The following is an 18511-nucleotide window of genomic DNA, read 5'->3' as shown; positions in this document are numbered from 1 at the left end:
CAAGATAGATGTCTTCCTGTAAAAGGTAGTCTAGCTTGACCAGAAATTAAGGGATTGATAAAGGAACTACTGGGTCAAATTCTGTGGTGTGTTATGCAGTCGGACAGATTAGATTATCATATGATCGCTTCTGACCTTAAAAATGTATGAATGAGCAGAGCCCCATCTCATTGCGATGTTTGTCTTCACAAGCAAATGGGCATCTTCTTGCTTCTAGAAGGTGGCGATAGGAATCAGTTCTCAGATCCCAATATAACAGGATAGCTGGTTGTCACTCATTTGAGTATGCTAGTAGTAACTAGCATAAACAAATGTTGTACTCTCTTCCTAAGACTACAGACCGCTACAGTGCCTTTGCTGCTGCTCACAGCTTTGCCAAGCTGCAGCAGAGTGAAAACTGACTGGAGTATTATCAGTTTTTTTTTTTTTATGCAGAAATGAAACTCAAGATAGGTCAATTTCCTTCTGCTGCTTTGGGAAAAGTGAGCTGCAGCAGAGGCAGGCATTAAAGCAATTTACTGGGGAGGAGAACTTAAAATAGAGATACCAGCTCACAGCAGCCAGAAAGTAGAGTAACTGAGACATGGACTCTTGACACAATAGCTAGGAGACTCTAAGCTGCATGGGAGGATCAGAAAGAGAGAATCTTCTGCCTTACAGCAGCTAAATAGGGTTGAGGGCTTAAAATATATATTGGACAACTAACCAAAGACTGGTCTGAAGGATGGAATCCTTGAACAAGAATCCAACCTCTCCCTCCCTTATCTAGATAAGTAGTTAATCTGCTCCAGTATCCTGTCTCTGGCCAGCTACCTGATGCCTCAAAGAGAAAGGTACAAGAAACCCATATTGAACAATTACGGAGTAACCAGCCTATAGAGGAAGTCAGTTAGTGATTAGCTTATTCCTTGCATGAAGGTTTTATATCTATTCCAAATGTTAAGATATTTCTGACATCCTGTCTAATGTAACTGGCTGTTCTTATTATTCATATAAACTTCCAGTCTTTTTTTAATCTTGCTAAGTTCTTAGCCTCAGGGGCATCTGATGAGGATGAATTAACAGGCTAATAGTGTGGTGTGCAAAAGTACTTCCTGTCATCCGTTTTAAATTCGTTATCTGTCAGTTTCATAGAATGTCTCCTCGATATTGTGTTATGAGAACAGCTAAATAGGAGTACCCAGTCCACTTTTTATACCATTTATTATTTATATATCTCTATTCCATTCCCCCCTTGTCTGTTCTCTGAACTGAACAATCCCAGTATTTGCAATCTCTCTTCATATGAAATGCTTTCCATTCCACTGTTTTATCGTCTGTCTCTGAACCCGTCTATTTCTGCTACATATTTTTGAGACAAAGTTACCAGAGCTGAACATGTTGTTGCATGTGATGGGTTGTATTCTAAAAGCTTTGGAAGTCCTGATTCTAAGCCTTTTTTCCTGGAGTTTAAAATTTGGTGGTAATAATTTGGATGAGCTGAAATTTGACATTGCCTCCGTATAGGAGGATTTTATTTGAGAGTTGGGTTTGTGGTTTAATAAGGTGATGCTTGAGGAGAAATTACTTTGAATTTAATTGTAAGTAATTTTTTAAAATTAAGGGTGGCTGAGCAATGTTGTAACTGACCATCTTCTTTAGCATCCCATGTTTGCTGTATATCAAGCATAAGCAGCTCTTTTGTACAATGTTCATTACACAAGGTTGTGGCAAATGGAATAGTGTTTAATGGAGTAGTCCTACCTTTACATTTGATAAATGGTTGCATAGTCCTTTTAACAAAAGGTTACTTACCAAACCTTTGAAGTCAATATCAGGCATATTTAAAATTTACCAATATAGATAATGTCATCTTTTAACTTAAGCACAGTGGGCTGGGAATGGAATATGACAGCATCATGAGCCTTTTTGGTTCTCACTGAGCTCTGTTGTTAAACACATTTAAGTTCTTATTTAAACAAACAAACAAAAAAAGTTTGTCCCAAATTTGACCTTCCTTAACTTGTTAAATCTGATGTACAAAGCTGCATTGATTCAAAATACCTTGTCATCTTGGAATAAACCAACACTTCTGTGTTTTCTAGAGCAGGCTATCTAGTGTACTTGATTCCAGAGTTATCCTCACTTTATTCATGGTGCTATTGCACAAATGTATACTTTTTTTTCAAAAACTAAACCATATTTCACTATCTTTCCAGACATGACAAAAATGTTTGCCGTATACAAAACGGGTAGTAGCAAAGCTTTACCGTCAAAATTCTAAGTAAGGCAAAAGAGGAAAATTGAAGTACAGGAAAGTAATTTAACAACAACTGTACCTGGTTCTCTTACTAGTCATTTTTGTTCATCCTACTTGGTAAATTTTGATCCACAGATACGATCATTTATCTGCTTTATTCATATTACAAAATTGATTCCGTTTATTTTAGTGCGTACCAGTTTTTAACACTCTTAATTTTGTAGGTACGGAATCCGCCCTGAAAATGTGATTATATATGGCCAAAGTATAGGAACAGTACCATCTGTGGACCTCGCTGCTCGGTATGAGAGTGCTGCTGTAATTCTTCATTCTCCTTTGACCTCAGGAATGCGAGTAGCCTTTCCGGACACTAAGAAAACCTACTGCTTTGATGCATTTCCAAAGTAAGTTGCTACTAGCATTCTCAGAATAGAGAAGAAAGTAATCCTGAAAATTCTTTGCACTTGTCCTTTTAAAGTAATATAACATTTTCTAATATCCTGTAATTACAAAGAGTGAATCAAGACATGGTGAATGTAGAAACATTTGAAGACATGAAAAAGATTAACATTAATTTTAAAAATTAAAAATGTTTTTATAATGCCTGACTTGGACATTTGAGAATATTGTATATTATTAATCAGTTTTATGAGTGTCTTTGTATTAAACAGCGAGGGGAGCAGAAATACAGTTGTCCCAAATGTAACCCTATAATGATACTAGTGGGTGATCCTGCTGGTACATTGTTGGTTCTCAATAAAGTATCTTTTTGAGTCTGTTGCCCAGACCAGCAAGAACTGGGAAAAGTTGATCTTAGATGCAAATAACAAACTTCTGTAATAACAAATGATCTAGAACTAACTGAATGCTTGTTTGGGCATCCCAAACTTGATCAGTTGTATAGAAAAAATTAGTTGCTTGTATTTAAGTATTTGACTTCAAATGAGTCTTAACACAAGAGATAATATTTCAAGGTTGGAGCTTCCTGTAACACTTGACAACTACTTTTTCCATTGTGGAAAGGGCTCTGAAGTATCAGATGTTACATAAGTTCTGTGGGATCTGAAGTGCCAGTGATTAACTATTTTAAAACAAGTAGGTTAAAACTACTGTATGAGTGAATCCTTGAAACCGAGACTATGTCTATATTATGAGCTAGGGGTGTGATTCCTCTGTTCATGTAAATGTACTCCAGTTCTCATTGAATTCAGCTGACTGAGGGTGCAGTGCTGTATGACTAAGTTGTGCCCTCACTGCCGTTACCCGTGCTACTGAAGCTACACTGCTATTTATACGTGCGCTAGCTTGATGAGAACTAGAGTGAATATGTGTATATGAGCAAAGGAATCGCAACTCTAGTTCATGGTGCAACCATAGCTGAAGGCCAGACCTATACTACAAAGTTAAATTGGTCCAGAGCTATGTCACTCAGAGTTGTGAAAAATTCACACTCCTGAGCAACATAACTTGCTGTAGACCACATTAGGTCAATGAAAGTCAGTAGCTAGAATAATTCTATCAGGGAGGTGGATTAACTACAGCAACGGGAGAACCCCACCTGTTGCTGTAGCAAGTGGCCACACTGAAGATAGGGCTCTAGTGGTACAGCTGCAGTTGTGCCATTATGCCTGTTTAAGTGTAGACATAGCCTAGGAGTCTTTCTCTGAGGGTTAACTGGGTAAAGTTGTTTGTGTTCTGTATTCATGTTTGTTGAATCTCTTTTCTTGCAGCATTGACAAAATTTCTAAAATAACATCTCCAGTGTTAATAATCCATGGGACTGAAGATGAAGTAATTGACTTTTCACATGGCCTAGCATTATTTGAGCGTTGCCAGAGACCTGTAGAGCCACTATGGGTTGAAGGAGCAGGCCATAATGATGTGGAGCTTTATGGACAATACCTTGAACGATTAAAACAGTTTGTATCACAGGAGCTGGTGAATTTGTAAAGTACTTTATATATTTACATGCTTTCTCATTTCATTGCAGAACTGCACACTTTGATAAATACATAACATAAAACCTGAAGGTTTTGTTTTCAAATCATGTCAGTTGCCTTCATAAATGTACAGGTAATGATTTGTGAACATAATTAATGAAGGTTTTAATAGCAGTATTATAAACTGGAATAACACGATCATGCAGTTGAGCTTGTGTAGTTCATATACTATGAGTTTTCTTTTTAGATGTACAGAATATCACAAGGAATACTGTATGAAATTTTAATTATGTAAAATCAGATGCTGTAAAAGTGTTGCCAAATGCTTTAGCATATCAAACAAATTTATAAATACTTTTTAAACATCTCAAAATCTACTGTGATTTATTCTGTTGCACAGGTGTACATTAAAAATCAGACTTCTAAACAGCTGAACTTGTAAAAATACTGATAGCCATGAGATTTAAGTAAATACTAGTATATATAATGAAAATATAGACAGTCACTGGAATTGACCCTGGCCCTGTTTTAGAGGGAGCAGGTCAAAACAAGCTTTTTTTTGCTACAGTGCATTATATCTTATGTCTTGAGCTTAATTTGTTTTTTACCTGGAAGATAAGGGTTAAATCTGCCTACTTATCTTTTCCTTAGCTAAATAGATTGTTCCGTAACATGAAGCCACAAAATACCACTTTTATAACAAATTTCATACACATGCTCACTACTGAGGTGTAACAAAATATTTTAGTGGTTTCTTTGAAACCAATAAAGTATTTAGAGCTAATTTTAAACTTTGATTATATAGAGATGCACTATATGGATAGAAAGAATTCTGGAAGTTTGTCTAACTTTAACGAACAAATCCAAGCTTGCAGTTGTCAGTTCAGGTTTACTTTTGGGTGTTTGTTAGTGTGCAACCTATTGTTTTTTATTACTGTATGAGAATTTTACTAATCTGCTCCTGAACAGTGAAGAGAATGTTGACACTTTTGTATTAACTCACAGTAAAATACATTTTATAAGTTGCCTTCCCCTTGAATAAGTTTTGCTTGAATAAAACTATGAAAGATAATGACAAACTTAAAATTATATGTAGCCTAATTTGTAAACATAGTAATATTCCAACAGTACAGACTGTGCTTCTAATTTAAAAGCCTTATGTAGTTTGTTCTGCTTGTTTTTGTGATTGTCCGAGACTACTATGTAATTAAATGTATCATCAAATATTGTGAATGGTTTGATTCAGATGTGTTAACTAACAGTAAATAATACTACACAATATGCTGTTCTTCATTTTGTTCTGAAAAAATTATAAACAACTATCTGGCTACTTACTATAAAAGGAGACTGAGATTTCTGAGGAAGACATCTACAGTTTGTTTTTTTGTTCCTTGTTTTTTCACAAAACTAGGGTGAAGGTATGTTTGCCAGCAAAGATTCCAAGCAGTGTTGCTGTCCATAGGGAGTTGATGACAAACTGTCATAACTTGGACACTCCTTGTTCTGTTTGAATTTTATGCTGGGTGACATAGCAGCCCAGAACTGGAAGGACACAAAGATAGCTTTAAGCCACCTTAGCCCCACCCTGGGCTGTGAGTTAAGGTCATTACCCATAACATTTAGCACCCAGTTTGCATAGCTGTACCTGATTACAGTAGGCAGTGGAGAATTGGACTCTTGAATGTTGTTGGTTATCTTCAGCTTTATTCTGATCTTTATTTAATGTGGATTCTTATGTGAAAGATGATTACTGAAGCAATTAATCTACTTCATATACAGTAACATCTATACAGCATATTCATTCAGCTATGAAAGTTCCTCTCCTATTACTGACCTACAACTGCCAATTATAGTGCTGGAAAAGTTTAATATGCTATCTGTGGTTGTGGTGGAGATGGCGGTCATGGTATTATATTGGTTATGCTTATACCTGGGATGTATTTGTGTGAAAGTGACAATGGGCTATTTTATATTAAAAATACAATTGTCCTTTGATAACCAAGAGTTGATGGCAGCATTCATTAACGGATGTTTGTGTGTTGGAGAAGCTGCCAAAGCAGAAAAGAACATTGTATGAAACCCATGACCCTTTAAAAAAAAAAAAAAAAAAAAAGTGCATAGGCAAAAAAAAAGTATATTGAATATATATTTCTGACTTTTGGAAAGGTTGGTTGGTCTACTCCATATACTCACTTTCATTGGCTCAAACAACATCTTTGAGTGCACGTCAGGGTGGAATCTGCTGTGGGGCACATGCCTGTTGCATGCAAGATTGGGTTTTGTATCGTGTCTGTCAGGGCCATGCATGCACTCTGTTACCTTATGCTTGCATGTGAGGGCATGAAGAGTGAAACAGCCGTGACCTCCCCTCAGTTCCCACAGCAATGACACAGAACCCAGTGAGTGTTTGACCTGCTTCTCTGGAGATTCAAACATATTCCTTTTTTAACTTTTTGGTGAAAATCGCCTTCATTCTCATTTTTAGGTTTTTAAGTCAGAAATAGACTGCAAAAATAGAAAAGACCCTGAGTATGTACATCCCTGTAGCAGGGCTTAGGCACCCTGCATCTGCCACCGTTGCAAACTCCAACCTGTTTTGGACTTATCCCTTCAGTTGACAGGAGTAGTAGATGCCTATTCAGTTTATAGGAAGTCATTCCCAGTAAGTGTGCCAGTATGCAAATCCTTCTTGAGGACTTGTAAGTCAAGGGATATGTGGCTGAAACTATACCTACTCAATTGATGTGCACCACTTCAGAACTGGAGGGAGACTACTGCCTCCAAAGAATGAAAAGGGTCATCTTCAGCAAGTGTTCCCTTGAGCGGAAACCCAACCTGAGCAGCAACAGGAAAGAAAATCCCATCAAGAATGGCACAAATAGCTTTAGAGGTAATTGGGCTAACTAACTTGGCACTGGCCCCCACAACACTGACAAAATTGTCAGAATGGACTTTGGCACCCCAATACAAGGGTGAGACACCAAGGGCCCAGGCAAAGTCTGGGCAGACCCCAAATACCAGAAGACTTCATACTAAAAGGAGGAAAAGAGACAGTACTCCTCCAGAGACAGAGTTTAAGTTCTTTGCCAAGGTGAGTGATGCTTGGACAACCAGCACCAATACTGGCACCAGCACCAATTACAGGCCCAAGATATGTCCTCACAGAACAGCTTAGATCCCCTCTAGGGATATCTTCAGCATGGGACCTGTATGGTTCAGGCCCTGAGTACTATCCCACAGCACTGCTGTTCAAAGAGTGGAACTTCTTATCACTGTCTCTGGATCACACCTCCCTAATGTCAAACAGGGACACCTCTATCCCCCAAGAGCAACCTTAGAGCAAGCATCAACAATCCTCTCACACGGCACCAACACAACAGAGGCATGAATGGCCATGGGCTGACTAGCTGCAACACTGGCCATATTCAGCATGACACTTTGGCTGTACTGGCCCTACTGAGGACCATCATCGCTAGTGTCCCATAACAGATCTTCCTGCAGATCTAGAAAGAGGAGATTGAGTGTACTTAGACCGCTGACACCAGAGCTTGACATCTGCACCTAGAAGCTGGGATTAGAAAAACAAAAGCACCGCCAGTCTCTGTCAAAAGAATAGTAATTTATCTGAGCCAATTCAACTAACCCCTGCCTTGCAGGAGGAGGTTATAATGCTTTTCAGAATTTCCTATCTTATAAAGCGAAGTCCTTGGACATAGGAATGATGGTCATCCAGGAGAGATCCTATAAACTCTGACAGCCTAACAACATCTGTCCCAATCAGGATGTCTCCCTATGAATGAGGACATATTAGCACTGCCTGAGGGTCTCTAGCAAACCCCAGCCACCATTTAGCCCACATCCAAACTAGTGGAAGCACTACCACGTGCCCCTGAAAAATTTTGACTACTTTTACTCCCACTTAAGCCAAGGATCTTTAGCAGCAGTGCAGGAAAAGTCAAAAGATGAAAGGCGTGCCTATGGAAAAGGGCCCTCCGAAGTTAGACCTTGTCAGGTGCTGTGACCCAGGGACCTCTTGGTGCCAGCTGGCAGAGGGCACAGGGGTTTATAAAGGCTACAGAGATCTCCTGGGTCTGGTATCTACATACTAGTTCCCCAAAGTGTGTCAAGTGAGGTCTCTTCTGAAAGCCTGTCACATTAGCCCTCAATCATTGAAAAATGTGTTGACAGCTCTTGGTGGGTCCAGCACTTCCTTCTAGTGGTAGGTCAGGGAACAGCTTCACCCCTTGGTGTTCTTCCACCCTCTAGTTGTGGAGGAGGTAATATAGCCTCTCTAAGATAGCTGCTCCCTGCTGGGTCCCAGTCCTGTCTCTGGTTCTCAGAGGTCCTTGCCTCTTCGCTGGGGCTCTTGCTCCTCTAGTGAATGGCTGGTAGAGGGTTGGAGCGGCCTGGTCACACCCTCAACTCTGGGCCTCAACCTAGGAGACCTATAAGTAGCAGCCTCGTCTGTGGCTTCAGGAAAGCAGCTAGCTTCCCTGGGTTACTTCCCCATGCCTCTTGACTTAATGTCGGGACCTTGCCTGGACAGGGGTCCTTCCTGGCCTCTTTGCTAGAGGAGGCTCTTGGCCTCTGACAGCCCCGCAGGGCGTAGTGCTGAATCAAATGTCCAGTTCTATCTTCCCCTTCTAACAGGGTCTTTTCCCTCAGGCCTGGGAAAGGTCCTCTGCCTTCTTTGCGCAAGGTTTTTCCTTCCCCCAGTCTTTGTACCTGCAGGGTTCTCTTCTGCCGGCGTTCTGCTCCTTCTCCTAAACTCTACTGGTTTCTATAGTGTCTGTCTTGCTTGCTTGCTTGCTCGCTCGCTCGCTCGCTCTGGTAGCTTACCTCACTCGTGATTCTAGCCACACTCTTTTTCTAGAGGGGAGGCTTTTAATAAGTCCTGGGTGGGGCCTTGATTGGTTCCAGGTGTGTTAATAAATCTGAAGTAACCCCTGCTCAGCTACCAGGGGAAAAGGGACTTGCTGAGCCTGGGGCTGATATATTGGCCTTCTAGCACTCTCTGGTAGCCATCTAGTCTGACCCTGTCACAGTATGTATAGATAATATGTAAGGAGTTATGTATACATGTACTGAAAATTAAGTTCTTAAGGTCTGTGACTTGGGTTTAATCACCAAAAGGTGAGAAACAGGCTTCTTTCAGCCAAGAGATGCTTACATAAATTGTTGTTTGGTTCACAATGGGTGCCCATTTATAGTCTGAAGAAAATGCTAATCAAGTGATTGCAAAGTTTCCAGAGGAGAGTTTAGGCAGGGAAAAACCAGCACTGGGAGTTTATCCTATTTGCAAGTGAAAACAGTGGCTATTTGGATCATAACTGTAGGGAGAGACATTCTGCATCTTTCCACTGAGAAGGCAAGAGGACAGTGACTTGTCCCATGAATGGAGGAGCACAGCCAATAAGCTGGAAGGATTTGGGGTGAGCTTTTGCTCTGTATGACATGGTAATATCTTGTTAGTTAAGTTTAGGCTTTTCTAGAAAATGTTATGGTTTTATTTTGTGACCAGTTGTTTCCATTATCTCTATTTGCTGCTTCTTGAATCTTTGTTCTTTGATGTTAAATGTTTACTTGTTTTCTCTATATAAACAAATCCAAGTACTGTGAGTTGCATAGAGTAGTGATTGTGAGGTGTAACTGGTAAGCTAATGTGTATTGTTCCTTTGAGAACAGCGGATGTGCAAATTTTGAGTGTGTCCAGTGGAATAGGGGCTGGGCATTCCAGCAAGAGGTTGAGGACTCAGGGATTGGAGTGTACCTATCACCGGGGTTCTCAAACTGGGGCTCATGACCCCTTAGTGGGTCATGAGGTTATTATGGGGAGTCACGAGCTGTCAGCTCCTGCTCCTGCTGGTAAGGGTGGCATGGCATGATATGGGGGGTCATCACAACCTGAAATATTTTCAAAGGGGGTTTTAGCAAAAAAAAAAAAAATGAGAACCCCTAACCTATCATTAGCCTGTAAAGAGAGAGTGAGGTGTAGAAGGTATGCTTCTGTTGCTAGAGGCTAGTGGAGTTGGGGAACTTCAGCAGGCACAGACAGGGTTTTCTCATGCTAAGGGCAGGTGGTAATGAGTGCCTCACAACCCTGCATACTTCTGGGAAGTGCTCAAAGCTTACTTGTTAGTTTTGCCAGCCACAGTTGAAGCAAAGCTATCAGGCATTATTTGCCGAGTATAATTTCCTGATATAGGAACTTCCCTAATGTCTTGTGGTAGTCTGGATAGAAAGGAAGTGCTATGGGAGATCATTAAAGAAGGCCAAATGGTTACCAGAACAGGCCTGCACATAGCCATGGATGCTCTGACACTGCCACAAGGTTCATAGCCAAAGCCATGACCACAAGATGAGTTCTTGGCTGTTAGCCTCTGGTATACTGAGAGGTCCAAGATACTATCCAGGACCTCCCATTTGGGGGAATGGAGCTTTGCCACATGATTGGCTAAATGTTCTACTCCTTAAAAGACTCAAGGGCCTGCCTGAGATCTCGGGGGGTGGGGGGGGGGGGCGTTATTACACCAGTCACCTACAAGAATCACTGCATATATTCGTCCCTATATAGGCAATGTGCTGACCTAGACTCCCAGAGTAGCCAAGCAGATTTGCCGCGGTGGGAACAGTCACAGGCAACTCCTTTGCTACTATCTCCTAACTCCCACATCATATATGCACCATCCCATCAACCAAACAGCAGAATTGATGGGGATGTTGAGAGCTACATCAGAGCTGATCAGGAATCAGCATCTACCTGCGGGAGCTTACATGCGCTGTTCCATTGAGCTTGGTCCAATTATTGCCTTGGACAGTGGTGATTGGAAATAGTTGCCCATGGTTATTCCATCCACAATCACACCAAACTCCTAACCCCTGTTCCTCTGTAGGGACCTTCTCATAAGCCTCTATTACAGAAGTGGACTTGATGCTTTGTCTAGGAGCTGTAGAGGAGGTTCCACAGGAAGACAGGGGAAAAAGGCTTCTCATGAGACTTTCTTAATCTGAAGAAGGGAGTCTTTATCCTATCCTAGACCTGAGAAGACTGAACAAAGATATTTGCCACCTCCCATTCAGATGGTAACACTTGCCTACATCTCTTCAGGGTCGAGCCTGCTTTGTGGCTTTCAGCTTTCAAAATGTATACTTCCGTATAACTGTCCACTTAGCCAACAGGAAATGCTTGTGATTCAAATGATGGGATCAAATCATGACCAGTACAAAGTACTGCTATGCAGGCTGTCCACAGCACCAAGCCACTTCATGAAATGCCTTGTGGTAGCACCTGAGAAGACAAAGCATTCATATCTACTCCTACATGGACACAGAGAGTACACTTATTAAGTTTGCAGACGATACCAAGCTGGGAGGGGTTGCAAGTGCTTTGGAGGATTATAATTCAGAATGATCTCGACAAACTGGAAAATTGCTCTAAGGTAAATAGGATGAAATTCAATAAGGACAAATGCAAAGTACTCCAGTTAGGAAGGAACAATCAGTTGCACACGTACAAAATGGGAAATGACTGCCTAGGAAGGAATACTGCAGAAAGGGAGCTGGGGCTCATAGTGGACCACAAGCTAACTATGAGTCAACAATGTAATGCTATTGCAAAAAAAAAAAAAAAAAAAAAAAAAGCAAGCATGAATCTGGGATGTATGAGCACAAGTGTCATGAGTAAGACACGAATAGTAATTCTTCCGCTCTACTGTGCGCTGATTAGGCCTCAACTGGAGTATTGTGTCCAGTTCTGGGTGCCACATTTCAGGAAAGATGTGGACAAATTGGAGAAAGTCGAGAGAAGAGCAACCAAAATTATTAAAGGTCTAGAAAACATGACCTATGAGGCAAGACTGAAAGAACTGGGTTTGTTTAGCCTGGAGAAGAGAAGACTGAGGGGACATAACAGCTTTCAAGTACATAAAAGGTTGCTCCAAGGAGGAGGGAGAAAAATTGCTGCTCTTAATCTTTGAGAACAGGACTAGAAGCAACGTGCTTAAACTGCAGCAAGGGAGGTTTAGGTTGGACATTAGGAAAAACTTCCTACCTGTCAGGGTGGTTAATCACTGGAATAAATTGCCTAAGGAGGTTGTGGAATCTTCCTCATTGGAGGTTTTTAAGATCAAGTTAGACAAACATCTGTCAGGGATGGTCTAGATATTACTTAGTCCTGCCATGAGTGCAGGGAACTGCACTAGATGACCTCTTGAGGTCCCTTCCAACCCTATGATTCTATGGACCACTGTCTGAGCAGAGGCTGGTCATAATAGGAGTCAGCAGTGAGTCTTGAATACTCTCTATCCCTATTCATCGGGCTAGGACTTCTAGTGAAATACAAAAAATCACTTACCTATCACAGACGATAGTTTATAGTAGTCCTGATGAACTCCAGATCAGAAAAAGGGTACTTGCCCTAGCATAGGCTGTAGGCGCACTACAAGGTTTCCTACTCCAGTTAACTTCAAACGATTGACAGTATGGGCACATTTAAGGATGTCAGGGCACGTGGCACTATGCATGTATGTGATGCTACATGGGATTATATACTAATGTCCTCCAAAACTACATAAAGGCAGGTTTTCATAGACAATGCAACAACCATGCACTATATAATCAAAGGAGCACTTGCTCCTTGCTTTTACACCTGGAAGTCATTGGCTTCTGAAATTCATGTAATCAAAATAAGGTAGTATCAATGGCCCTTCATCTTCCAGCAGTTAGCAACAACTTACCAAACTTCCTGCGTAGGTAATCAGTGACCAGCCACGCTGGGTCTTTGCACAGATCCAACACAGAAGTGATATGCTGTTAGTGAAGAATCATTCTTCTCTACACCCCCACATCAGCTTATTTGCCACCAAGAGCAATTGTCAATGTCAAACTTTTGCTTAAGAGTTGGCCAGAGTCCAAGTGTGTTATGGATGCCTTTATCCTGCAATGAAATAGAGGCTTACTGTGTGCCTTTCCACCAATTCTCCTGATTCCCTTAGTGATTTCCAGGTTCAGGAGAGACAAACTGATCATTCTGGGGTGGTTCTATGCTGGCCCAGGCAGCTTTGGTTGACCTCTACTACAGATAATCCATTCAGTCTCTGATCCAGCTTTCAGATTGCTTGGTTTTGATCACCCAACATCACAGCCAAATGCTCCATCCATACTAAAAATACCAAAGATCTTTGACTATTTACTGCATCTCGAACAGGATTTTTTTTTTTTTTGTTCAGCTGTATTAGAACCCATCTCACAGTGATCTCAGCTTATTACGGACTTGGGTGGCTACTGCATACTTACATACCAGTCAGAGAGTCCACTCCTGCCTGGAACCTCCTGTATAGTCCTCTTGAGACTCAGGAAGCCTCCTTTAGAGCCTCTCAGAATGTTGCTTACACCACTTCACTCTGAGGACTGTTGTAGGGGTTATTGCTTCAGCCAGAAGAGTGAGTGAGCTTCAATGGGTAAATCTTCTGTGGGTGACCCTCCCTATACAATATTTGATAGGGGCAAAGTGGTGCTTCATCCCCAATGTGGTCTCTCTCAATTTCATTGTCACTAGTCAGTCGATCAGTCTGTCTTCTTTCTGAAACTACACTCAATACCAGGAGAAAAGTAATTGCACACACTAGATGTGTCTGACTCTGCTTTATTACATTAACAGGACTAAACAATTCAGACTGTTGCCCCACCTATTTTGGGCTACAGCTGGACTATTCTAAAGATCAGGCCATCTCATCTCAATGAATATCAAAATGGATTGCACAATTCATCTTTGTGTCTATTACCAGTTTGCTAGTGTGCATCTCCCACCGAACATCAAAGTTCACTCCATCAGAGTTCAGGTGACATCTGAATGTTTCAGAAACATGCCAGAATCACAGATCTCCAAAGCTGACGGATGGTATAAGGCACAGACCTTTCTCAAACACTATGCCTTCGACTTTGCAACTAAGTGAGATGCCAAGTTCAGGAGATCAATACTGTTATCACGCTTTGACCAATGCAGCTGAAACTCCTCCTGCACGCCATCCTGAACAGATACTGCTTGCCAGTCACCTACAATGAGAGCCACTGTGACATACTTGAAGAACGAGTTATTTACACTACAGCAACTGTGGCTCTTCGAAAAGTTGGTACTATAGATCCTATGACTTCTGCTTCATCCCTACTTTTCAGAGTCCTTGGTTACCATGGGCATCAAATTGCAAGGGAGAGCTGAGGTCACTCCTTCAACCTTTATGCCCTCTAGGGAGCACAAGGCAAATAGGGTACATGCATCGCCCAATGGATACTGCCATTAAAAAAATAATCCAATCTTGCACATGAGGTGCATGTGCACCTATTGTGGGTTCCATACTGACTACAATATCTTGACGAACCATTTACAGTGGTAAGTAACCATTCTTCATCTATTAGATGCAACAAATGTCAAGATTTTGGAAGACCAGGTATATGGATAGAGAAGTGTAGGACTAATTTAGAGGAAAATAAATGTCAGTTAATTTGCTGAGACTTTGCATGGCTATATTGAAAACTATATAAAAAAAACTTCTTTTGAGATACGTATGTTGATATTTCTTTAGTTTTTAGCAGTTATGACTTTACCCCATGGAAACTGCTATTTTGTGAAGAGAGAATTTCCCTTCATCCTGTTTGGTCAATTATAGCCTTCTGTGAATAGTCAAAGTAGGAATTTTTTCAGATACACATGCATAAAGAGCAACTTGTTTATTCAGAATTTCCTGTTTTGTTTATTGTTGAAAGCTGTATGCAAAATGGCTCTTACTGAGGTTCCACCATCATAAGTCTTGCAGGTAGATTTCTAGTCAAGAAAAACATTTATGTTGCCATTCCTACTTTTGGATAAGCTATTCTTTATCAAGATGAGGTAATTCAGTAAAAACATCTGAATTAAGATGTCAGTTGTTGCTATGTCTTATGAGGTCTGGAAGGGGTGGTGTCCCACATGTGGAAAAGGAATAATGCCATCCATGTCAGGACTCCTTTGCACAGGGGAGTTTTGTTAGAGTCTATGATGCTAATTAAGAACAAGGTAATTGTGGCCAAGAGTGCTTTATTGTATCTATATTTGGCAAGAGACTTTTGATATGGACCTCAGGTCCCTTTATTCATGTATTTTATAACCTTGAGATTAGACTATTGCAATGTACCGTATTTCCCCATGTATAAGATGCTCCCATGTATAAGACGCATCTTAATTTTGGGGCCCAAAATTTGAAAATAAATGTATTACGGTACATCACCGGTAAGTACCACTGTATAAGACGCACCCAGTTTTTAGACCCCACATTTTTTGAAAAAAGGTGCGTCTTATACATGGGGAAATACGGTACTTTACATGAAACTATAACTGTGGACTTGGAGGTCTTTGCATCTTTTTCCGGTGAGCTGAGCTGCTAAATCCTTTGAAAGCTAGAAGTGCTCCTTCGATCCCTCCTATGCCTCTCTTAAAAAGAAACAGTAGAAACATAGGTACAAAATGGGATCCTCCAGCAGGCTCCTATCTTGTGTGTCATGTGTTCTAGTATAGGTTCTTGGATGGTGCTCTTCACTGTAGTAGCTGCGCACCTTCCAGTAGTTTATTAAGAAACATGATTGACTGTACATCTGTCATGTAGTGTTAGTTCTTTATTTCCCTGAGGGCGAAATGTGTACAGTGGCATCTATTGTTTTGGTAGAGCATTTTTTAATACACACCTAGCAACAGGTATATTTGTTAGCGAAGGCAAGTCAAGTGCCTTACACTTGGAGCAGGAAATGGTTGTGTGTGAAGACTTGAAACCACTGGAACACAGAAATGGGCATGCTAGATCAGATCAGTGATCCAGCTAGTCTGGTATCCTGCCTGAAAATGTTCAGTACTAGATGCTTCCGAGAAAAATATAAAATCTCATAGTGAGCAGTTATGAAATAACCTGGCCCATAGGGGGAAACTTCTCCCCTGTCAATTCATGGTTGGTTTATAGAGCATAGTATTTATATCCTCTGGTTTTTTTAAAATCCAGTGGCTATTTTCCAGGGGGGGAGGGGGGAAGATGTGTGTGTGTATTATATATAAATGCTAATCCTTTTTGCAATGCTCTTTAGTTTAGTGATATATTGTGGCAGTGAGTTTCACATGTTACAAGGATTTTTTTAACATAATTATCATTTCACAAAGTCTATTAGCATAAATGTGTGGCTTACGCTATAAAGGAGTAATTCCGAACTGCAGTAAAAGCATTTGATCATAATCTGTGGAGAGCTGGCTTGTCACGTGGTGTTACCTTTCTTTGCTTCAAGCTGCTAAATTGCCAGAAAGACAGTTTAAAAAAATAAATTCCTTCCAACTATTTCTTTTACATGTAAGTTGCCACAGCTGACAATTTGCCATTACCATTTCCCTGTCTATCAGTAGTACCATGATTACCATCATCTGACAGGCTTTGAATCTGGTAAACTCTTATCTACATTCAGGGTAACAACTTTACAAAATAATTAGTTGAAACAAAAAGTTCTTTATCGCTTCAGAGATATGCAGAAACCAAAATCAAGTTTTGCTTTACATCCTTACCAAATCCCTCATCCACATGCAAACATTTAACTACTTATGAGTTACAAACATATATTTAAAAAAAATGTCACTGCATATGCTAGCCTAGACCACATGATTTGACTTTTACCAAGCAGCAAGAGATGGGTGTAAAAATCACTGAGGATTTAAATGTCCTGATTTTGAAATTTTAATATGAAATGGTTTTAGAAAGCTGAGAAACTTTGGTCAGTTTCAGTGATATCATACCCATGTTAAAATAGCCTAGCAAATGAGCAATCCACTTTCCTTTTTTACTTAGAAATTCCATTTCCTAACAGCAATAATACAGTCCAGACAGTGCATTTCCCAGGTGATAAGTCACTTGGTCTTTTGCCCTCCTGTGTCTCAATATGAAAAGCAAACAGTAACTGCCCAGAAAACCGGCATGTTCCTGAGAGCAGTCCTAGAGAGCCTTCCAAGAAACAGAATAATGTGGAATAGTTTTGCTTTTGTTAGCAGCTAGTTTCCTGCCAGTGTGTATGGAGTCAATAGCAAAGGGTACAGTGACACCAACGTTCTTTCAAAGATGGGATGTGATTTAAGTGAAGATATTTCTGCTTTTACAAAGCAATTTTCAAACCTTACATTGAATTATGTTGTCTTAAACAGGTTTTGGGGATCATAGATGACTAACGTATACATTTTATTTATAGCTTCCTACTTTATCTTGCATGTAGAAGGTAGTTTCATAACTAAAATCATAAAAGCAGATAACTGTTACCAGCTTCCTCACCCAAGATGGACCCTCATCTTAACTTCCTATTATTCCAGGATCTATACATAGCTAAAATAGGTGATTATTTCCTTGCCTTAGGAGTAGGGTCTTTTTCCAGACCAGTGGGTGAAGGAGATGAATACTGGGCCACGGTACAGAATTTTAACTAACTACCTCAGTTAGTTCCACTTGGAAAGGGAGGTTGTTCATAACTCTGAACAAAACATTATGGTTGTTCTTTCACAAGTTTACAACTGAACATTGACTTAATGCAGGTTTGAAACTTTACTATGCAGAAGAAAAATGCTTTTTAAATTTAAATGAAATAAGCATAGAAAGTTTCCTTACCTTGTCAAATCTTTTTTAAACTTTCCCTTTAAATTTTAGTAGTTTACATTTAACTGTACTGTACAGTATTTGCTTTATTTGTCTCTGCTGCTGCCTGATTGCATACTTCCAGTTCCAAATGATGTGTGTGTTTGACTGGTCAGTTCGTAACTTTGATGTTTGTAACTCAGAGCTTCTACTGTAATCTCAAAAAGGGATGGATTTCCCGAACTATTTTTATGTCCCAGACCACAGAAGCCACAAACTGTATGGAAAATAAATAAAATTTGAGGCAAAAGAGAATCTATTAGAATTGTCAAGATGACTTCATTATCCCCCAAAATAATGGAGGTTCAGATTAGCATTAAACCAAAAGAGTATTACATTTATATTAGAAAGGTCCATATGAGGATGGAGATCCTCCAATTAGTAGTTCATTCAGCATGCCCAAGAGACTTACTGGCAAAATGCATGCACTCTGTTGTGTGTGGTGAGGAATTCATTATTACATTGTTCTTATAAGAGGGACAAGGGGGGGTGAGGTAATATCTTTTATTGGACTAACTTCTGTTAGTAAAAGAGACAAGCCACGGAGCTCGAAAGCTTGAAGAAGTTGGTCCAATAAAAGGTATTTCTTCACCCATCTTGTCTCTTGTATGCTGGGACCAACATGGCTAGAGCACCACTCCAAACATTAT

General features: G+C 40.3%; 1 protein-coding gene across 4 annotated transcripts in view; it reads left to right on the top strand.

Annotated features, from left to right (window-relative positions):
- ABHD17B (abhydrolase domain containing 17B, depalmitoylase) overlaps window positions 1–5458 on the top strand; it is a 30682-nt gene extending 25224 nt beyond the window's left edge. For all 4 annotated transcript variants that reach the window (XM_067568472.1, XM_067568474.1, XM_067568473.1 and 1 more), the window contains exons 3-4: window positions 2464–2643; window positions 3970–5458. In XM_067568472.1, coding sequence (XP_067424573.1) covers window positions 2464–2643; window positions 3970–4189 — 400 coding nt within the window. In that variant the 3' untranslated portion in view covers window positions 4190–5458. The remainder of the gene's footprint in view (window positions 1–2463; window positions 2644–3969) is intronic.
- Window positions 5459–18511: the final 13053 nt, after the last annotated feature.

The sequence above is a fragment of the Emydura macquarii genome, unplaced genomic scaffold, assembly GCF_026122565.2.
Source record: "Emydura macquarii macquarii isolate MOO-44397 ecotype Brisbane River unplaced genomic scaffold, CSIRO-AGI_Emac_v2 contig_2897, whole genome shotgun sequence".
Lineage (NCBI taxonomy): Eukaryota > Metazoa > Chordata > Testudines > Chelidae > Emydura > Emydura macquarii.
This window is presented reverse-complemented; position numbering and strand designations above follow the sequence as displayed.